Source organism: Homalodisca vitripennis, chromosome X (assembly GCF_021130785.1).
Source record: "Homalodisca vitripennis isolate AUS2020 chromosome X, UT_GWSS_2.1, whole genome shotgun sequence".
Lineage (NCBI taxonomy): Eukaryota > Metazoa > Arthropoda > Insecta > Hemiptera > Cicadellidae > Homalodisca > Homalodisca vitripennis.
This window is the reverse complement of record NC_060215.1, coordinates 155,990,253-156,014,333: the sequence shown is the minus strand read 5'-3', so window position 1 is coordinate 156,014,333 and position 24,081 is coordinate 155,990,253. Positions and strand designations below refer to the sequence as shown.

At 34.7% G+C, this 24,081-nt stretch overlaps 1 protein-coding gene across 3 annotated transcripts in view; it reads right to left on the bottom strand.

Annotated features, from left to right (window-relative positions):
* Positions 1-10,841: 10,841 nt before the first annotated feature.
* Positions 10,842-24,081, bottom strand: part of LOC124370046 (PHD finger protein 14) — a 58,557-nt gene continuing 45,317 nt past the window's right edge. For 2 of the 3 annotated variants that reach the window (XM_046828365.1, XM_046828366.1), the window contains exons 16-19: positions 23,734-23,927; positions 22,986-23,227; positions 22,057-22,165; positions 10,842-11,012 (exon numbers count right to left, since the gene is read on the bottom strand). In XM_046828365.1, coding sequence (XP_046684321.1) covers positions 10,995-11,012; positions 22,057-22,165; positions 22,986-23,227; positions 23,734-23,927 — 563 coding nt within the window. In that variant the 3' untranslated portion in view covers positions 10,842-10,994. Of the gene's footprint in view, positions 11,013-14,863; positions 14,942-22,056; positions 22,166-22,985; positions 23,228-23,733; positions 23,928-24,081 lie in introns of all 3 variants that reach the window. The other variant, XR_006923141.1, reaches the window with a different exon arrangement.

Here is a 24,081-nt window from a genome sequence, read left to right as displayed (position 1 = left end):
ACACTAACTCACTAATGAAAATCAATAATGTTTGTTTTTACATACTATGCTGTTCGAATTAATTGGGACAAATGAAAAAAAAACCAATTTTTTCCTAAAACATTAGTTTTTAATCATTAGATACCTTATTTAGATTGAACAATCAATACATTAGTATGAAGTATGTCCTCCTTTAGCAGAAATGACCTCACCTACACGTCTTGGCATTGACTCCACTAGTTTAGCACACATGTTCTTGACTTCATCATCGTGAAACCAAACTTGTATAGCACTTGTTATCATTTTTTCTTTTGTAGTGCAATCCATCTTAGCTAAACGTTTCTTGAGAATATGCCATAAGTTCTCAATCGGATTTAGGTCGGGTGAGTTACCAGGCCAATCAAGCACTTTTACTTTGTTTTCCCGCATAAAAGTCTTGACCAATTTTGAATTGTGGCAAGGGGCTAAGTCATGTTGAAATGTTCCATCAAATGTTTCCATAAATGGAACTATCCGACTGCGTAGTATGTCGATGTATTTGGCTGAATTCATCATCCCATTGATGGGAACTAAGCTCCCAGTACCATTTGTGGTAAAAAAACCCCAAAACATCTGTTTAGAAGGATGTTTAACAGTCTGTTGGATATGACCTTCTCGCAAAGGTTCACCTTCACTCCGCCTAACAACACTTGATAGATATCCCTGCACAAATAAATGTGATTCATCACTGAAAATAACTTTTTTCCAGTCATCTACAGTCCATGATCGGTATTTCTTAGCCCATACTAAACGTTTTTGCATCATTTTCTTAGTAAGAAATTGTTTTTTCTTCGGTTTTCTTGCCTTTCGACCAACTTCCAGAAGTCTTTTCCTTACAGTTGAAGTACTCACTTCAATACCAGAATCCAACAAATCCCTTCGAAGGTCTGTGCTTGTCTTTCTTGGATTTATTTTGCTATTTCTTATTAGAATTTTGTCAGTTCTTGGAGTTGTTTTACGTTTGCGCCCACATTTTCCTTTTCTTTTTGGAGACAATGATCCGGAATCTTGATATGTTTTTAAAATTCTGGAAACACTAGATTTTCCCACACCAACTGCTGTAGCTATATCTCTCACAGTCATAGACGTGTGTTCATTAAGAGCAACAACTTTAGCACGCTTCCTAGGTGTTATATCCATCTTTGAAGAAGCACGTAATAAACGGAACACAGTACCACAACCACCGACCCGCCACAAAGAAAGGCTCACAACTGAAGGAATGACACTCCAAAACCAGTCAAACAAGTTTTTTACAGTCAAGGTCAACCCAGCACACTACTTCTATGCAGTTATAACCGGTTTGAAGCGGTCTGGGACATCACCAGTTATCACAAACTAACAAAGACCAGAAAAACATGTTTGTCCCAATTAATTCGAACAGCATAGTATATCATTATTAAACATAATTATATACATATATTTACAAATTCTAGTCGAGCTTACCTGTATGCAGAACCACAAACTAGACCGATCACAAAACTCACAAACAACGACAATATGGCACAGAATCAAGCACAAGAGGCTGGGACACATGGATTTTTTGTGTTATGCGCTGTGGGCCGGCTGTCGTGAATACGCAACCAGGTGGGTCAAAGAGACACCCAGAGAACTGAGTCTTGGAAATGTCAGGTTATAGGCACTACAGGAAGTAAATTGGACTCAGGTCATATGCGGAAAACACGGTGAAGATGCATTCAATGCTTTTTTCTTTTGCCTTACGGCCATTTTTGATATAATTTACCCGGTAAGACTGAGTAGACTTAATAATAAAAACGAAATCTCTCCTAAAGGTTCAAAGTTACAAAGGAATAACACCTGGTACAGTCCTCAACTTGCTAATCTAAACAAAATTATAATAGCCTTACATGACAGGATGAGGGTGGCTGTGGGAGCTGAGAGTGATAGGTTTTACTCCTTATACCTCAAAGCTAAAAAGATTTATTGGCAACAGGTGAATCTGGCAAAGAAGCAGGCCAACATGTTAAAAATTGAGAATGCTCATGGAGTTCAACAGGAGGTACTGCTGCTACTACAGTCCTATCTGCAGAATAGTAAGCAGGTGATGTCAGTCAGGGGGGCCAACTCCAAAACACTGCAAGTGCGCCACGGTGTTCCACAAGGATCTGTTATTGGGCCAATTCTGTTTTTGATCCTCATCAACGATATCAGCTTGCTTGGTGATTTTTTTTTTTTTTTTGCCGTATTTGCAGATGATACGACCATTCTATCTGGTGGTGATACCCCTGAATCTGCTGCTCTCCAAGCTGCCAACATCTTTGCCAGGGCTGAAGATTGGTTCTCAGCAAATAGGTTAAAGCTGAATACGGACAAAACTCAAGAGATGATGTGCACCTTGAGTCGAACAACTGGCTGGGGAACAAATACAACTAAACTTTTGGGCTTCACTCTCGACACAAAGCTGTCTTGGAGTGCACATATTGAGACCGTATGACATTTTTGCTGCGTAAACTGACTCTCCTTCTTGCGGTGGAGCATCTTGTCACCATCTATCATGGACTCTTCCATAGCCACCTAAGCTACGGGCTGTTGATGTGGGGCCATGCGCCTGGCTGCTCACAGGTGCTCCGGTTGCAGAAGAGGGCTGTGCGCATCATCTCTTTATCTGGGTACCTTGACCATTGTAAACCCATCTTTTCCAGACTGGGGATCTTGACTGTCTATAGCCAGTACATACTCAACAGCTTGCTATACGTTAAGAGCAATGAACACAGTTTGCCCACCAGAGCCTACATTCACCTTCGTAGTTTACGAGGAGGGGACACCATTTCCTTACCCTATTGTAGGCTCGGTAAAAAGATGAACTCTTTTCCTGTACTGGCTATGAAAATGTTTAATGTACTGCCTCTACAAGTAAGGTATCTACGGCTGGAGGTCTTCAAGTCTAGGGTCAAGACTTGGCTGCTGAGGAGAGCATTCTACTCACTGGAAGAGTTTTTTAGTAGAGAGTTTGACACTATCTTGCCGCCATATCCTGTGTAAATAATGTAAATAGCTCAAATTTTAACAAAATTTTTTGTAAATGGCTAAATTTTTGATGCCATCGATCCAGTTACCTGGTCAGGGATGCAGATAACAAATATCAAGTAAGTATTCCACAAGTCATGGCTTCCAAACTTGTAATGTTTTCCAAACCAGCTACGTTGGGAAACTTTTCTTCTAGCCCTTTTCTCATATTACCTCCATCTCACTTGTGATGTTTTCCAAACTAGCTATGTTGACAAACTATTCTTCTAGCCCCTTTCTCATGTTACCTCCTCCATCTCACTTGTGATGTTTTCCAAACTAGCTATGTTGACAAACTATTCTTCTAGCCCTTTTCTCATATTACCTTCATCTCACTTGAGTTTTGTTTTGTTTTGTAGTTTTCCACTAAAAGTGCAGTCTGCACTGTGGTCATCAAAATGGATATTGGCCTATTCTTCAGTTAAAAATTCTTCTTCAGAATAATAAGTCCTTGTTGTAAGGTGTTCTTTTAGCACCGACTTACATTTTTCTGTCTTCCATATTTCTTGAGGAACCTTGTTATAGATTTTTCTACAGGTATATCTTGGTCCATTTTGAACCTGACTAGACTTTACTATACGGATGGATTTTCTCCTTTTTCTAGTAGGATACCTATGTACTTCTTCATTTTTCATAAATGTCTCAGGATTTTGTTTTACCATCAAGGCACATTCCAAAATAAACAAAGCTGGCAGGGTTAATATATTTAATTGCAGGAACGAAGCTTTACAGTGTGTCCGATAATATTCCTAACAAATTGTTCTGATTACTCGTTTTTGTAGCATAAATATGCGTTGGGCTACTTCCCAAAGAAATAATTCCTTATTTCATGATGCTGTGAAAACATCCAAAATAAACTTTCAAAAGTACATCATTAGTAATGATTGGCTGTAACCTACGTACCACATAGCTTACTGCTGAAAGTCTTGTAGGGGTTTCTGCCATCGTAGATCACTGCTGATAGTGATGACTAGATATTTAGCAGATTCAACTACGGCTATGCTGGACCCATCAAGTCCAAGCAGCGGGTTACTTTCTGGCTTTTTACAGTTATAAAAAGTCAAGGCTTTGGTTTTCTTCTTGTTAAGCAATTTATTTTTCTTGCACCAGTCACTCATCTCATTCAGTCCTAACTGTGCCTTATTCCTCAGTGACACTTCATCTTTCTGGTGTATTAAATGGCTGACATCCTCAAACAGCCAAACCTTGCCTTCAGAGATTGAATCTGGCAGGTCAACATACAGTAGCAAGATTTGACCCTTGTGGCACACCCGTGTTTATAATAGGAGACACCGATGAACGACAATGCAGAGTTAACCCATCTAGCCCAGTGTATCGGACATTTACCGCCTGCCTCTTATCTTGAAGGCGAGTTGAAATCCATTTCAGTGATTTCCTCTAATTGCTATCAGTTTATTTACAAGAACTTTGTGAGAAAAGAGGTTAAAAGCCTTTGTCATGTCATAAAAGAGGCAAAGTGATTCTAACACTTACTGAATCTAACATCATATATTTGAATTACAAGGTCATTAGTTGAGTGGTGCTTCCTAAGTCTGTACTGGTAATCAGTTAAGATATGTTTTTATTCAAGTACAGTATTAGTCTTCTTAAGAAGGTAATTTAAATTATCCTTGAAAATAGCACTACTTGAAAATCAATTACCCCAATAGTGGCCATAACAGCAGATGTAAGGAGCCTTCTGTGGGCAACCATAGATTTGAAATACAAAATTTGAGACATTATACACCTACATCTACTCCTATCATATTGATGCTGCTATGAGTGAACTGGAAATAACAGGAAACGTTAATAAAGAATTATTCTCTACAGTAGTAAGAAGAAGATTTAATAAAATAAATATATCATTTTTATTTACATTTTATGACTTACAAAAACAAATAACAGCATATTTTGCATGAAAAAATTATTATTTAACAAATTGCCACAATCCGCTCTCACTGTCACTGTTAATAAATTCAAATATTGCTTGAAATAATGGTTAAAGGAACAAGTTTTCTACAAGGTTGATGACTATCTAGCTACTGATTATGGTATATTTAAGGACATCTTTTACTAATTTTGAATAATAAGCTAAATTCAGATTAGATAGTTAAATGTATACATTTTTATAAATGTTGATGTAATGTATATAGGCTATTCATTGTTTTAAATGTTATTTGTTTATTGTGTTTTATGTTTTTAACTGTTGTCTAATTATTTATTTATAAATTTTTGTCTTTTAGTCTATTAATAATTTAAGTTTTTAATGTTAAAGCTATTCTGGTGAAGTTTATATAGTGTTATAACTATTTATAATGTTCTATATTTGTTTTAGTTTTCACTTAAATAAAGTAGTTACAAACAGAATTCAACAAACAACGAAAAAGTAAAATTATGTTATGTTGCTATTGACAAAATCTAATGTATCACTGTATGTTTAATGATGAATAAAATCATGAATCACTCTGCACTGGTGGTGGTCTATAACTACAGACAAGGTTCTTATCGTTGCCCTTATGGATAGGGACAACCTTTGAAGTCTCTAATGTGCTTGGAAAACAACCGGTTTCAAATGATTTATTTATAATCATGACGAGAGGCCCTGCCACAATTTCATAACATACCTTTAATATATTGCATGGTATTTCATGTACACAAGCACTGTTTTTAGTACTGACTCTATCATGAACATTTTCACCTCCTCTAAGTTGGTAGGCCACAGCCAAAAGTCATTATTAGGGTTATATGGATGTTCAGTCTGTCGTTGGTCTAGAAGATCGTTGTTTTGTCCTGTCAGTTTGTCAACATCTTTAACAAAATAATTATTAAAAATATTTGCTACATTATCTGGATTTGTAACGAGCTCGTCATCAATTATCAAACTTATATTAGTGTTATTTACATTTTCATCACAAGTTAAACCTTTAATCACCTTCCATGACTCTTTACTGATATTACTTGATTTATCAATTTTTAAGTTATAAAACAGTTTTTTACTATGAGTAAGTAACATTGCATGACAAGCTTTTGCCCTCTTATATTCAAGTTTAACACTGTGGTGATCTTGGGATTTTATAAAATCTTCAGTCATCCACTTAACACGTGATTCGTCTTTAGTTTAAAAAATCACCTTTGGAAAGCATACATCAAATATATACAGAAAGGTTGAATAAAAATAATATTTATATCAATGTTAGGGCCATCCTCAGGCCAGTGTTGAGAAGATAATAGACGCTCTAACAGGGTCATGTTGGATTTGTGTATTTTCCTTTTTTCAAGTTTTTGTACTAAGTTCAAGTTGAGTTTAAAAACAATTGGGCTATGATCTGATAGGATAGGTGGCAATATATTAACGGAGTACATGGTATTATCCAGATCAGTTATGAAATAGTCGAGTTGACTAGGCCTACTGGAATTATCAGCTTCTCCAGTCACACTCTTAAAAGCAATATTGTGGTTATAAGAGTCAAGAACATCTTTAAAACACTCTTTGTCCCATGTTTTAGCGAGGTTATCAATATTTAGGTCACCACATAATATTAATAGTAAGCCTAAATCACAATAGTCATTTCTTAACAAACGTAATGTATTGTCCAGTTGTTCTAAGAATTGGAAGCAATTATTTTTATCAGGTGGTCTGTACACATTTAACAAAATAAACTTCAGTCAACGTTAATAACAATTGCAAAACCATCACCAATCCTATTTAATCTGCTAATTTATTGTATCCACTTATTTTAAAAGATACATTTTTATCATTGGACAACCAAGTTTCAGCTAGACATAGGATGTCAGGTTTATCCTCATAAAATGATGCCTCCAGTGCTTCTTCTACCTTTTTAAAAACTGATCTGATGTTAATGAATAATATATGTGCTCCTAGGTTAGGGCTTAATCCAGACTCATTACTATTTATAATAGGCCTACTATGCCTGGTACGATTTTTATTGTTAATAGTATTTACATTTCTTACACAATCCATAGGCTTAACTTTAGTAACATAGTTGTGTCCTACCTTTGAAATGAAGTTTCTCTCTTGATTTTTGTGTACATCGTTTTGTTTGGCTTTAACAAACCTTTGCCTAAGAGTATTTTATGTTATAACACAGTTTTAATGTAGAATTTTCTGTCTATTGGTCTAATTTTATTAGAAAATTCCAGTACACAAGGAATTGACATGTATGAACAATTTTCTTTGTATCATTTACCGACTAAGGATGCTTCCTATAATTTATTTTGAGGTAAAAATTTGTATTGAGGTGGATAAAAACTGAACATAAAAGAAGGTGAAAATTGCAGCCAGTTTTTAAAGATTGTACAGAATTTACATTATGTGTTATTTGTACGATACTGCACAACAGTTTTAAGTAACGATTTCATTATAATTTAAATGAAAACCAAGTGAATAGAATGAATCCAATTATTTGTAGTGAAATGGTAATTGTATATAGTAATGGTTATGTACGAATTGGAACAATTTAGTAACTTTATGACTAAGGATTTGTGGGTAGGATGACAGCCTCATTCTTTCTCTTCCTGGCTGTGCAAGAGGAAGGATGTTTCACTTGTTTTATCTAGGTACGAATTCTAAACTGAGTAACATAAAATCAATATTTATATTTGCTAGAGAGGTGTGAATTGTGTTTGGTGAGTAATATGTAAAGACAGTTTTGGGACTTTGTGTCAAGGGAAAAAGACAAGACCACAACTACAGATGATCTTGCCAGGAGTTAGGAAAGAAAATTTGGCATAGCTGTGAGACACTATTAGGAGGAAAATTTTAAACTAGGATACATGATAGGGAATCAATTCAGTTTAAGATTTTAAGTTTAGGTTGCGTTAACTCTCTCTCAAGAAATTGTTAATAAATGTTCATTTTGAGTAAGTTAATCTCAGTGTCATTGAAACACCAGGCTATAGTTCTATGAGTGTTTAGTTAAACGATCTATTCCAAATTCAAACAAATTCTCAATCTCTAAATTAATAAAATGTGTGACATACTGACACAGTAAAAAAAATTAATCTACAATCACCTTCCCGCAGGTTATCATCTGATATCTCTTAAGTAGATCTCGGTCTTCTCAGATTGTGGGTGTTATCATGGGCGTCTGAGGAAACATCTTTATACAGTCGATATTTGTAGGGATGATCCGCTCTGTAGATTCAGTAATGAGCAGGTGGACAGTGCTGAATACCTGCTGTTTGCAACATCTTTGACATTCTATACACATGTGGTAAATTTCCCCAAGAGAAGAATTTTTACAATTTATAGGTTACCCTTTTTTTAATTAATTTTCTTCATATATTAACCAGTGCCTATTGACACTTATATCAGACTGAAAAGCCAAGGATAACTATATTAAGTTGTGTCGATAAGAACTACCTTATTATATAGGTTACCCTAATAGACCTGTTTGTTTCCAATTTTAGCAAGCCAAAGATTCGGATCTACCCATCCACACCTTCATTCAATACACAGTCCACATATTATGTATTGACTCAGTTTTAAAATATATAACCAAGAAACTTCATATATCAAAATGTGTTGCAAATACGCTCCATTAGTTGATTTTCATATGTCCAATTAATAGTCAGCCTCCTGTTATGTTTGTTCAATCATTCCCAGCGTGACCACAACAATTTTTCCAATTAAATTTTTGAAGTCTTAGATTTAACATTAAAAACAATGTTTTTGAAACACCACAACAAACAACAAAAAATAGTGTATTAGCTCAAATTGTGGAAACAAATTTATATTATGTTAGTATTAGAGACCTTCTTCAGTTTAATTGTATTTTTGTTGCAAATAATAATGCTCTTAATTTAGGTAAACCTATAACTTACATTACATACGAGGGGGTACTAAAAAAAAAAACTGGAATAGCATTGCCGTGGACGGAGCTTGTGTAGTACCAATTTCTGCCGCTAGGCATGTATACAACAACTCATAGCCAGTTCAGTGCCACCTGTTGTATTGTCAATCTGGCATGTTCCATTCATCTACAGTGATTGTTTTTCCTAATGCTGTTTTGTTCTTGTTTCGTTTTTTAAAATAGCAAGTTCAAGTGAACAACATGCAGCTGTGAAATTTTGTTTTCTACTCTGTAAAAATGCTTCTGAAACTGTTTTAATGTTAAAATAATACCACGTTCTTGGAGAAAAAATCTGGATCAGTTTCAAGCAAACACATGTTTCAACTTGATGTTTCTTTTGATTGTCAGTCAGAACCCAAGGAACAAACTTGGTAGCAACCCTTTTAATTCCCAAATCTTACGTTAAAATTCCCTGAATCGAGCTCCAAGATAACCCACTAATCTCTGACAATTGATCAATTGTCTGTCGAAGGTATGTGAGCACAAGCTGTTGAATTTTTTCACTATTTCTGTCAATTCGGGCAGTTGATGGACGTCCAGAACTAGGTTTGTAATCAATCGACATGTCACCATTTTAAAATCGAGCAAACCACTCGTACACTTGAGTTTTTCCCATAGTGTCATCTTGGTAAGCTGTTCATTTATGCAACCGAAGAGACAATGAGGACACCTAGATTGCATTGGATTTCTACTGTGTAAACCAGACGGTGCTCTTTTGTAACCTAGGAGTTTCTCACGTTGAAATGATGAAACACGAAAACAACTAAGAACTCAATTGTGTTGCCTAGAATATGTTTGAATTTTGAAATCATGGCAAGTAACAAGTAGTATTCGATTTTGCTCTATCCCTTCAGACAGACATGGACTATGGATTTCAGGAGTCAAATCTCAGACGCTGCACTCAGTGGAAGATTGATGTCTGGCTAAAACACGAATCCAGTTATTTTTGAGTAAACTTCATACACAATACTCAAACATCAAGTTTTCACCGACAGTTATTTTTGAGTAAACTTCATACACAACACTCAAACATCAAGTTTTCACCGACAGTTATTTTTGAGTAAACTTCATACACAACACTCAAACATCAAGTTTTCACCGACAGTTATTTTTGAGTAAACTTCATACACAACACTCAAACATCAAGTTTTCACCGACAGTTATTTTTGAGTAAACTTCATACACAACACTCAAACATCAAGTTTTCACCGACAGTTATTTTTGAGTAAAACTTCATACACAACACTCAAACATCAAGTTTTCACCGACAGTTATTTTTGAGTAATACAAGTTTTCACCGACAGTTATTTTTGAGTAAACTTCATACATAACACTCAAACATCAAGTTTTCACCGACAGTTATTTTTGAGTAAACTTCATACACAACACTCAAACATCAAGTTTTCACCGACAGTTATTTTTGAGTAAACTTCATTCATACACAACACTCAAACATCAAGTTTTCACCGACAGTTATTTTTGAGTAAACTTCATACACAACACTTAAACATCAAGTTTTCACCGACAGTTATTTTTGAGTAAACTTCATACACAACACTCAAACATCAAGTTTTCACCGACAGTTATTTTTGAGTAAACTTCATTCATACACAACACTCAAACATCAAGTTTTCTCCGACAGTTATTTTTGAGTAAACTTCATACACAACACTCAAACATCAAGTTTTCACCGACTTTCACATGAAATCGAAGCATATTGATTAATAGGAGTGTACATCATCATAATCAATATACAATTCAATTAGCTGCCATTTATCGAAAAGCCATACAAACTACTCTTTTGATTTTTTATATTTATTTTTCCTGAACGGAATTCATTGCTAGCCAAGCATTGTTTTAAAGGTTAAAAAGGGCTTATTTTAGTTTTAGATTATTGTATAAAAATACTGGGTAAAAAGAAACAGCTTTTACATATTTGTGAATATATTTCTAATAACTATAAATGTGAAATTATTACAATTTATTCATCTGAAAACAAAAATCATAAATTGTAAATAAACATAACTTTTTCATTCTGGTTTGAAATCTGCATCCATGATCCGAACAAGAACTATGTTCTTAGCTTGAATCGCTTTCCTGTGAACAAAAAAAAATCATACATGATTTTAGATGGAGATACTGAGAATATTTTTAGAACCCATTCCGGCACACAACACTTTTTAATATTACACTCTAGTGTCTAATGAAATGTGTACAACATATACATAATTACCTGAAGTCAGGTATGTAAATCTCATCAGGGTAAAAAAGGTAAAAGGTGATTAAAAACTAAAAAGGACAAAGGGGTGATTTATTTTTAACTGGTTATCCCTAGTCAAGTTACAAGCCCCCATTGTAGAACATTAAAAAAGGAAAATTAAAAATTGTCTTCTATGTTTTTAGAAAAACAGCTAAAAAGCTAAAGAGGCTGTTTCTTGGCTCGTTCTTTTAATATTACCAGCTCTTTAACAGCATATAAGCCTGTAGTTTTCCATGTAAAAATAGAATAAAAAGATTTGTTTAGTGCATTCAGGTGTACAACCTACACAAGTTTGCCTTCTCTTTAATTTTGTATGTTTTGTAATTGCTTGTATCCAAATCAAATGTTCGTCTGATTGATTTTGTATGAGTCACTTTAATAATGTTTACATGTTATGTTTAAACAAGTTCAATAAAAACTCATGGTTCACAATGACAATACAGGAAATTGAAGCTATACACCATTACTGTTCAAATAAAACAATTCAAAACAATAATGGTTAAGTTACCATTAAAATTTAAAAAGATTACCGTTAATTTTTCAGTTAAAATGTGTTCTACTCAATAGAGAACTACCTCAAAAGGATATTGGACTCAAAAGACTTATAAAGTGTATAATTTTTATATTATGATCTATTTAAGTTAATGTGTTATTTTTAATTCAATTACGTAAGCGTAAGTATCCTCAGGAGGTTAACAACTTATTACACACAATATATGCACTTTCTGGTTTTAACCCTAGAACTGGCAATCAACATTATAATGTCGATCTGACACACACGTGTTATAACAGTTAATATGTACATAAATCAACACTACCACCACTGTTTATACACCATTTCAAACAGAAGGAATCGCTGATGTCAATGGTGAAATTTGTTTTGACAACAGTGATGTCACAGTGACGTCATAAAACTTGCCAAAAAGATCGTCTTCATTTAGCTATTTTGAAAATTAGTGATATACCATGGGTATGGTTTAGTATGTTGGTTTATAACTTGATATAGCTTTGTTTTAGACTATAGTATGCTAAATTTTTGTATATTTTAGAAATATCCAGTGTAAAAATTATTTTTTTTTGTTAATTTTTGAAAATAATCGTACCAATAGTAACAAATTTAGGTACGTACCACCTCTTTTAAAAAAATAAAAAATTGGTTATTAATTCATTAATTTTTTTGTAGTGCATATAATTCTCTAAATTTTGGTCTATTTTGGAAAATAATCGTAACCATAGTAACAAATTTAGCCATCCATGTACTATTTGTAGTTTTTACAATATACATAATTTTTCTTCAAGAGAACCTGGATACCATTATATATTTTCTGAAACTAGATAAAATGAAGAATAAATTGACTCTCAGATTCTAATATTTATTATATTATAAGACTTTAACAGGGGCAGTCCCACCACTTAAAAAATAGAAAATTAATGTAGTAATTTTTTAATGGTTTTTGCATAATGTTTTTATACTATAATTATCTCCACATTTTCTTGAAAACAATAATTTATTACACATTTAGGTGTATAGTAAGTATGTATTTTTTACAAAATATTTAAAGTACGGGTGTACAAAACACTCAAAAATGGCAAAAAAAAAAACAACAAAAAAAACACTCAATCTGTGGCAAAATGACTGCCAGTTCGAGGGTTAAAGAAATAAAAATTTACATAAAACAAATTGTACTAAAATTAACATAAGTAAACTAAATTAAAAGAGGTAATCTAGCTATACATACACAAGTGTTATATAGCTGGCTGGACTGCCCAGAAACATCTTATTTCAACTAATCTTTCTGACGTCAGGACTGAGCAACCTTCTTGTGGGCAATGTAAACCCCCTACTTAGTTATCAGTTATTCTGATAAACAGGAACCAAATATCCTTTATTTTACTTTACAATTTTGAGTTAATATTAAAAAGTGAAGTGACAAAAGTGAATTAATTGTTAATCAGCAGATATGACTTATAGCCCAGCAGGCCAAGTACTAAGATTGCTAACATTGTGGGGAAGTCGAGACCAATTGTCTCTAAGAGTATGAAACAATGAGGTATGTTAAAACATCGGAGGGTGGCAAATGAGATACGCTAGATACTCTGAGAGTCGGGAAGATTCCTAAAGAGAGTTTATGGGCTCTCTAGAGAGCTCTTATACACTGGATGACCTAAGTATAAACCGACAGCTTCAAACCGGTGGCTTCAGCTCCCCACCTTAGATTTCCAGGTTTTGTACAGGTCGGTATTGTTGGCTGTCAGGGACTTTGAGGGCCAAACCCGAGTTCCTGCTCATCCTTGAGGTCAATATGAGGTTGACCTAAAAGACTTATTTGTTTACCAAATGTGGTTAGCCAACATCCTTTTTAATATGTAAATCTATCTTGGAATTGTGGTTGCTTCAGTACAGCTAATAGTTCTTTGTTGAGAAACATACAAAATTCTAACATGTCATAGGCATAATAAATTCGGCCAGGTGGAATATTAATCTAATCCAAACTGCTCAAGTTAGTTGGTTAGTGAGAAATTGCCTATATGCCGATTTCTCACCAAGTCCAGGTGGCTAGCTAGGCCATATGCAACACATCTATATTGTTTGTCCATTGAAATAATTGTTTTACAAGGCACAGTCCAACCTTGTTTATCCAGATTAATTGGGACCAGAAGTGATCTGGATAAACAGGGATACAGTAAAAAACACAATAGATCATAGATAATAAGGAATATATTTGTTAGAAATTTAACAGAAAAAGAGAGTAATTTTGTTATATTAAGATTAATCATAGTGATAGAGAAAACAAATAAAAAATAAAATGAAATATTGTTTACTGTTTTGGAAAAAAAACGAGCCAGTCTCTTTTGTTTAACTTTGGTACACTGCTTCAGGAAGTACGATAGAAGATATTTCAAGGCCACCATATCCACTGACAAAGTATCAGAGTGAGTCGTATGACATCTTCCGTTCTTCACTATCAAATTCATGTTCACTGTCCTCTGTTATAGTTAAAGAACAAGCTGCTGACACAATTTCTACGTCAGTTTGAAGCCAATCATTTACATTTTTTAAACGTACAACTATCAACCTCACGTAGCTCTACCACAACATTGACATTGTTAAGTTATTTCACTGTACACGTTATTTGAATGCCAAACATGAGTAAATGAAAAAGCAATTATGTTGGAAATGCGACAAAAGTTCTTTATTCTTCAAAACTTGCGACTCTCTCCCGTCTGTAAAATCGATCCAGAGAACCTGGAGATCCGGATAGATTAGGTTCTACTGTATTAGAATGAACAATGTATAGATATAGTAAACGGTACGACAGGGTCAGGAAAAATCACATCGACACAACACACACATTGGTCTGAGCTAAAATGAGACTGACGATGGCAGGACTACCAAGGTCACAATAAGTCTCTACCGTACGGTCTACTACACAACTCACAAGCATAGCTAAGTACTATTTTGTAAGCAAACAAATTTTATTACAAGTAAATTTTTTTGGTGATAACTCAGTCATGAAAAATAGTCCGGATATTCGAGGCTTTGGATACCAGAGGGCCAGATATGGGAAGTTTTACGGTATTTATACCAAATGACACTCACCGTGGTTATTTATAGATCCGGGGTTATTTATAGATTTGTCCAATGATTGAAGTGGTGAAGAATAACTGAAAAACCTAAAAAGCTTACCTTTTATGTCTAAATCCTCTATCAGGTAATTCTTGGGTTGCTGGCCCGATATGTTAAGTTGTTGCTGGCCTATGCTTCCTATAATATTCATTAAAAGTGTTTAGTTTGATTAATACAACTCATTTGACCAGATTTGTTTTAGAAACTGCACTTAAAAAAAGAAGTATTTTAGACTTCAAAGTAAAAATCAAAATTTCTTTATTCTTACCAAATTTTACAATTGAATAGTGTCATTGCCTAATTTTAAGTTAATCTTATACATATACATTTTACTATGCATTTTATATTACCTGTCTTTTACAAAAAACATTACAACTATTTTTAAAATTAAAATCTTACAACTATTTGTTTATTTCACATAAAATTAAATATGTAATTTTTGTGTAGTGTTATTGTCTAATTTTAACAACTAGTATTTATGTTTGAGGTGGAAAAAAATCATCCAGTGAGTATAATGTTTTATCTGTAAGGTAACCTTTCAGTCTTTTTTTAATTGAGATTATTTTCACATTTTATCGCATCTGGGATATATTTTTTAAATTTTCACACTAATATATGTTGGTTTTTTCAAAATATTAGATTATGATCATCTGTAATTATATATTTTTTATTTCTTGTGAGGACAATGGTATCAAAAATATACTGTCCATAGATTATAAGTATTTACATCTGGCAAAATGTTCTCTAGCCGATTCACTTTTATTTAATTTGAGCATTATTCTTATTGCTCTCTTTTGTTGTACTAAAATACTTTCTAAATTACTTTTTTTAATGGAACCAAAAAGACAGATCCCAAAGGATATATGAAAATGAATGTGTAAGTAAAATGTATCTTCTTAAAGTTTTGATGTTGCAAAGAAAAGCCATTTTCTTCAATGCATAAATACCAGAGTTCATTTTTGTTAAAATTTTGCTTGTGTGCTTATCCTAACTCAGATGTTGATCTATTGTCAGCCCATGAAAGCCTGCGCTACTTTTCTTTTCTATGTTTCGTGAATTTAGAGTGTTCATTGGGTCCTGAATCCTTTTATTTCGTGGCGTTTTGAGCGAGACAAAATCTTTTTTTTTTATTTGATATTAAATTATGGCTTCTCAAAAATTTGTTTATATTTTCTAATTCAATATAAGGAAGCATTTCATTATATTCTAGTGTATTTCTTGTTATTTTAAAATTAAAGTTGTCAGCATATAGACAACTGTTATTTATATATGTTAATGCATTGTTTATATCTTTTTAAGTAACATAAAAAAGTAAAGGTCCCAATATTGACCCTTGTGGTACACCAAACTTTACAGATTGTAGTTTAGAGGATATATTAATGTATATAGTTGGGAGTTAAATGTTTCCACATACTAATATACCTGTCATTTAAAAATAGATTTAATAAATCAAGTGAGTTTTTTTTATATTCCAAGGGTGCTGTTTCTCTATAAAAACAGGGCATTTTACACTATCAAATGCTTTTGATAAGTCCATAAAAATACCTGTTGTATATTCTCCTTTATCTACTGATAGACTTAATGACCCTATGAAAGAAGTGGCAGCACTCAAAATGGATCTTTCTATTCTAATTCCATGTTGAGAGTCATTTAATAAATTGAACTGATTCAGGTATGATGTAAACATGAAAATTTATCATAATCTTTTGATACGGAAGGAAGTAACACAACAGGTCAATAATTTGAAACATTCTTCACAATGTCTTTTTTGTGGATTGGTATAATTTTAGGTATTTTCATCTGATATTTCCTTCATATCTATGAAGGAAATACACCTACGTGAACAAAGAGTTTATCAAATGACATTAACATTTTGCTAATATATTCTTTAACCTCTTTGATCACTGAAAATTTGTATATCATCATATCCACTAGAGTTTATTTTTTAAAGAATGGATTACTTTTTCCACCTCTTCTGCATTTACACATATCAGTTTAACCCTTTAACCGCCATGCCCGAGATATGTCGTGCAACTGTAATTTTTTGAACAACCACCATGTGCGAGTTTCATATTATCACCTGTTTTATTTTTGGTCTATCAGCTGTTATATTGTCTTGCTTGGTGTTCTTTTATGTTTGAAATGTCTGTAAGATAGCTGCACAATCATGTGGACATTACTCAAACTACTTGGACGCCATGTGCTTTGTATCGTACACGGGGTCGGGAATGGTTAAGTGATATTTTACCAAGTGTTTTATTCGTAGATAGTTGTATGATACTGGTAACATGTTGTACTTATTTGACAAATCGACATTATTTGAAAAGTTTGTAAATTGTAAAAGTTTGTTAATTGGTCACTCTATTTAATAAACTTTAAATAAAGTGTTATGTCAAAAACTCCTAAAAACGGGAAAAATACTCTGTGCTGGGGGCTTGGGTGTGGCGCCGAATCCAGGAACGTGGCAGTTAAAGGGTTAAAGATGCTTGGTGCTCAAATGAATGATTTTTTAAGTTACATGCCTATTACATAAAGTGCTTCCAGGTTCTAAATTCTTAACTATATTTACAAAGTACTTGTTAAACATACTAGAGACTACTTTAGGATCTGTAAATTTAATATCCCCTTCATTCAAAGTGACATTTTGAGTCATTTTGTCTCGACTTTGGAGTTTATTATATTCCATAATATCTTTTGTATATTACATAATTTGGTTATTCTTATGTCAAAATATTCCATTTCAATTTTATTTAATTGTTGTCTTAACTCGGTCATTTTTATTTTTACTACATTTTAAAATTTATATATTTCTTGGTATTTTTCCTTGACTCTTTTGTTAGTTGTACATTTTCATGCTTTTTTAGTTTAATTTCTACAGTAAACAAGTTGTGTTTTTTCTTATTTCCAGTTATTAAAAGTTTTTGGAAATGCTTGTTCAATTGAAAGCAAAATAAGTTGTTAAATGTATCATATTTATTTTTAATTTTAGCAAAATACACCTCTTCCCAGTTCTCATTTCCAAAACTTTTGAAAAGTATTGTATATTTTCATGATAAAAGTTACATATTTCTTTTTTAATTGGCTTCACTTTTATTTTAAAGTCTGATATTATTAACTGCAATAGTTGACCATCGTGATCTGACAAGCAAAATATAATTCCTTCAACTAACGAGCTTTTTTATAAAAAAGTTGTCATAGGTGATTTTTAACAATTGATTACCCTTGTTGGAAAATCAACTACATATTTCATGTTAAAGCTTTTTAGAGTATATTTTAGTCATTTATGTTCATTGTCTTCTTTTAAACATTGATATTTACATCCACACCAATATTTATATGAGTATACCTATTATTAAAAAAAATTAACTATTGTACTTAACCTATAAAAAATGTACATCTGAACTAGGGAATATATATTTCCCAAAACTTAAAATTTACCTTTACATAGCTGGAACAAGAAACTCAAATTGCATTTCCTCCTGTAACTGAGCTAATAATGATGTACACAATACCACCCGCTTCCACTCAACACTGACTTCAGACAGTATCAACACACCCCCTTTGGTGATTGTTCTCTTGAGTAAAAAGCATTGATTTGATAGTTATTAATGTGAAGTCAAGATACCTCCTCTTCCTTCATGTCATGACTCAGTTAAAATTTAAATTTCGGGATTTAATTCATCTATTGTTGCCTCTAGTGTGTATTCCGGATGCTAGACGCTGAGTATTTAGTTCAAATATTTGTATTGAAGATTTGTTTAGTTTATTGTTCAAGATGTTTTAACTGTTGAGTTTAAAGAAGCAGGTGGTTTACAAACAGGTGGTTTGGTGAAAGCTTTTCTAAATAATTCTATGGCTTTTATCACAGCACTTGAGATATCACCATAAGCAGATGCGCTGGATCTTCTATGAGTGGTAGAAGATGATGCACAATGGGCAAAGGCAAGAGATAAATCACCCTTGAGTCCCTCAATAATTGGCTTCATATGAGATTCAATAATCCTCATTGACAATTTTAAACTGTGTAGCATTTACATTTACATGAACACTCTTATCTATTAGTGGCTATAAGCTAGATTATATGTTCATGTTTATTTCTAACATATTCAATTATCCATCTACTCTGCATTTTAATTATATGAGATGTGAATTGACCATTGCACTGAAAAGTTTAAGCTTTTGGAGTAGAAGGCCGGACTCAGTCCGACATCTGTTGCAACATGAATATCAAACAAAAAAAGTAGACTCATATTTGATTTATGTAACTTCTCTCTAGATCTTGTAAAAGAAATTTAATTAACCAGTCACAAGTTATTTTCCTCATGGTTTTCACTTTCTGCATTATTACGATGTGTAGTTGCAAACCTGCGTAGTGCTTATTTTCAACCGACCAACAACTTGCAGTGTCTGCCACTTTTTGGTTACACACTTGTTTTGAAGTTGTTTTTTTAGGAATAGATAGCCTAATGTTTATTTAGTTGTCAACAAATAAACAATTAAATATAAATGGGCTGAGGCGGCGGTGATACACTGTTTGATAGTTACGATGGCGCTATTTCTTAGAATGAAAGTGTAGTAAGTGATCGTGATTTAGATGACGAGGCTGAACAACAACCTTCAGCACCAGGTAAGGTTAAGCCTAGGCCCACACAAACCTGGACTCCATCCTAACTGAAGTTTAGACAAGATCATACTACAAAGAGTAGGCCTAAGCCTAAGCGTAACTGTGGGGTGATGTATGTATTTTGTAAATAGATCCAGAGTAATTTATGTAGGCCAAACTATGTTCCAAGTAGCCTTTGTCCAAGAGAGCACACCAACTAGTCCACTTCTACAGTTTACCAATGTAACTAATACTACAGTAAACTTCTGTTAATCTGGCACGGTCAGGACTTGATGTATGCCAAATTATCAAATATGCCGGATTATTGGATATATGCAAGAGAAATAATGTATACACAATAATAAAAAAATAATCACAGTAAAACATGTTTTGTTTTTCAAATATAACCTTCAAGTAGTCATCGTTATATTTGGATCTATAAGAACTCCTATTTTTAAATGGTTTATTTAAGTGCAAAGTCTACGCATCAAACAATTGTGTGGAACACGGTGAAGGTCGAGGGCGCATTCATCCCGGTTCATCACACCCCGTACCATACTGCCACTCCCACTGCCAGCCTCTCTGGGCACTGCTTGCCACCTCAGAAGGCAGTGGCGAGACGTCAGTCGATTAAGAGTCATCCTCCCATCACACACCTGTGCTGAGCACATTAACTGTGAAATTGACCTACCATTACTAGACCCAATTGAGTTGATACGAAAATACAAAAGTGCAACTGGAAACACAGGCTGACAGTCAACACCCATGGTCAGCCACGTGACTCGAGTCTAATGAGTGCAACTGGTTACACAGGCTGACAGTCAACACCCATGGTCAGCCACGTGACTCGAGTCTAATGAGTGCAACTGGTTACACAGGCTGACAGTCAACACCCATGGTCAGCCACGTGACTCGAGTCTAATGAGTGCAACTGGTTACACAGGCTGACAGTCAACACCCATGGTCAGCCACGTGACTCGAGTCTAATGAGTGCAACTGGTTACACAAGCTGACAGTCAACACCCATAGTCAGCCACGTGACTCGAGTCTAATGAGTGCAACTGGTTACACAGGCTGACAGTCAACACCCATGGTCAGCCACGTGACTCGAGTCTAATGAGTGCAACTGGTTACACAGGCTGACAGTCAACACCCATGGTCAGCCACGTGACTCGAGTCTAATGAGTGCAACTGGTTACACAGGCTGACAGTCAACACCCATGGTCAGCCACGTGACTCGAGTCTAATGAGTGCAACTGGTTACACAAGCTGACAGTCAACACCCATAGTCAGCCACGTGACTCGAGTCTAATGAGTGCAACTGGTTACACAGGCTGACAGTCAACACCCATGGTCAGCCACGTGACTCGAGTCTAATGAGTGCAACTGGTTACACAAGCTGACAGTCAACACCCATAGTCAGCCACGTGACTCGAGTCTAATGAGTGCAACTGGTTACACAGGCTGACAGTCGACACCCATGGTCAGCCACGTGACTCGAGTCTAATGAGTGCAACTGGTTACACAGGCTGACAGTCAACACCCATGGTCAGCCACGTGACTCGAGTCTAATGAGTGCAACTGGTTACACAGGCTGACAGTCAACACCCATGGTCAGCCACGTGACTCGAGTCTAATGAGTGCAACTGGTTACACAGGCTGACAGTCAACACCCATGGTCAGCCACGTGACTCGAGTCTAATGAGTGCAACTGGTTACACAGGCTGACAGTCAACACCCATGGTCAGCCACGTGACTCGAGTCTAATGAGTGCAACTGGTTACACAGGCTGACAGTCAACACCCATGGTCAGCCACGTGACTCGAGTCTAATGAGTGCAACTGGTTACACAGGCTGACAGTCAACACCCATGGTCAGCCACGTGACTCGAGTCTAATGAGTGCAACTGGTTACACAGGCTGACAGTCAACACCCATGGTCAGCCACGTGACTCGAGTCTAATCAACATCACCCAAAGTTGGCCGAATATGACGCCTAGCCTCTTCTCCACACCCTTAATCGCTATGTCCTCTATGAACTGAAAAACCTTCGTTAATTTATTAATTTTTTGCGTTGTTCAGGGAAAATGTTACTTTTGTCAAAAGGCGATTGCCAAGCATGCCAAACTATAGGTGACGGATTAATGGAATTTTACTGTACACAGTTTCATAAGCAAAAATGTGGATATTTTACTTAATCAAATATACATGTTTCCTAAGCCATGAACTTAAATATGTAGGTATTTAGAACATGAATGATACTTATGATGGTTACCTCCTTACAGTTTTGACTCAGAAAGAAATAAAGTAGGTAAAAGACCTGATCAAAAACCTACTTTTACTTAATTTTTAAAATGAAAAAATTATGAATAGTAATTTTATTTTGCATTACTTAACTTTTTACAACAATGGTACGAGGCCTTTCCTTTAAAAACACAAGAGTTAATTACAATTTATTGGTTTATAGTGACATGTACATAAGGAATATTGAAATATAGACATATTCACTTGAAATTAATTGGACCTGGTGGGTCAACGCGGTAGGGAACAAATCCCAACAAGTTAAAATAAAATTACTATAAACGATTTCCTTCAAACATATTATTAAGAAAAAGAAAAGTACTAAGAAATTGTAATAAAATGGTACATACCGTGGGATCACAATCGGCACAGTGCCAAGAGTAACCACGGACCTTGGGCGACTTCTTCACAGGAGGATCCAGACAGTGGAAGTGAAACCCTTTCCGGCACTCATCACACCTGCAACCAAACATAGTTAAAAGCATTCAAATATGTTTGTGAATTTTATGTAGTTTGACATTGTACAGACAACTGCGATATGCGCAACTCATACAATACGTATCGAGAGCCTACCATGTGGTTCTACCTTACGGCTAAATATGGAATTATATTGAGTGGTAGCTATTACAGAAAGTTTTTTACTGAACAAAAAATATTTCAATTGTTCTTTTCTGTTTTAATTTTGCAGAATATTAAAGACCGTTGTAATTATAGTGAAAACAGAAGTAAACAAAGAAGTGACAGGTTTTTAATAGAACGTATTTACAATAATGTATAACATGTAATGAAACTTTAAAAATTTGCAGGGCATTTTTTGAAACTTCATGATTCTGTATATAAAAAAGGGCTGAGAGAATTTGACACATATGGTGTTTGTCTTAGTCTTTTTGAATCCTACTTCTATGTCAAATTGGATTAAAAGTGCCTCATCGTGGGGGAAAAATCACTGTGTCAATTTGATATGGACCCAATTTGTTTATGTTTCCTAGGTAATTCTTTCTTTATAGGAAACTTAAGGAATAATTTGTATCCATTTAATGTTTTATGACACATGATGAAGAGAACAGATACTAATCTTTGAAAAGCAGAGTTCTATTTTTGTGACAATAACGATGGAAAATGTCCAAAATCCTATTATTCTCTCAAACGATCTATTGTCAATAACAAACTTTAAACAAATAAGTACCACAATTAGAAATGCACTTCACTTTATTGTTTTACCTAAATCAATGAATGTTCAGCTATAAAACAAAATAAGCTAAGTAACTAGTGTGGATACCTGACAATGTTGGCATTGGTCCCATTGAGATTGCAGGTGGTGCAGAGGAGTACCGCATCAGCCGCCTCTTTCAGGCGTTTGGCTGGTGGAGGACGTGGGGTGGTGGGTCGGCTAGGAGCAGGTGCGGGGGCGGGGGCAGGAGTGGAGGTTACCACAGTGCGAGATATAGAAGCTTGGTAGGCTCCACCTGGTGTCACCGCGTACGCGCTTCCTTCTCCTGTCGGGTGGGGGATCGACTTGAACTGGAATTAAATTTCATATTTCACAAAATTACATATCAATAAACACTAAAATAAAACTTTACAAACCTAATAACAAATCTTTGAATCTTTATTTTTTTATTGGAGCCTTACAAATGGGTTTAGAAAGCGACTAATAAGACACTTTTTTAAGCCTCTTATATTTATTAGGAGTTTATAAAAAAAGTATTTTATATAATTTTGGAATTAAGAGCTCTTGTTGAGACAGATTCATTCAACTTCTGTGTATTATTTTTGAAACAATCGCACAAACAAAGTCTAGTTGTGTGAACAGTGAAGTCCTTCAGCGTAATGCTTCTAGTACAGGAGCTCTAGTATTAGTGATGGTAGCCTGTATGTTTTTACTTGGATTTTTACAAGATTGTGGAGAAAAAGCCCATCTGTTACACTTCCTGTTTTTACTTTGAAACTTAAATTTTGCTAAGTTTCTACAGCACACAGCAATAATTGGAGATTACATATAAAGGTTTAGTGATAGAGGAACTCACGAATATCTTGAGGGCCGGTCTGTTAGGCTCCACCTCTACCTCCACCTCCGGTGTATCGATGCTCTTATGCTTCCGTTTGCGTTTATGCGGCTTCACTCCCTGGTTGCTGCCGGGTAGCTCTGACGGTGAGTATCGATGGTGTTTCTCCCGACGCCGTTTCTTACCGGATCGTCCACTCACAACAGGGGCTGGTTCTAAAAATCAAAAATAAATTTTCATCCTTTTCGAATTTTGAATTTAACACGGAACGCCCTCACTTGTTCTTCACGTCATCAGTCTCGTATAAGGGATTAAACTGTTCCCTAAAAATGAAATACTAGTGACAAAAACTATTATAGGAATCACGAA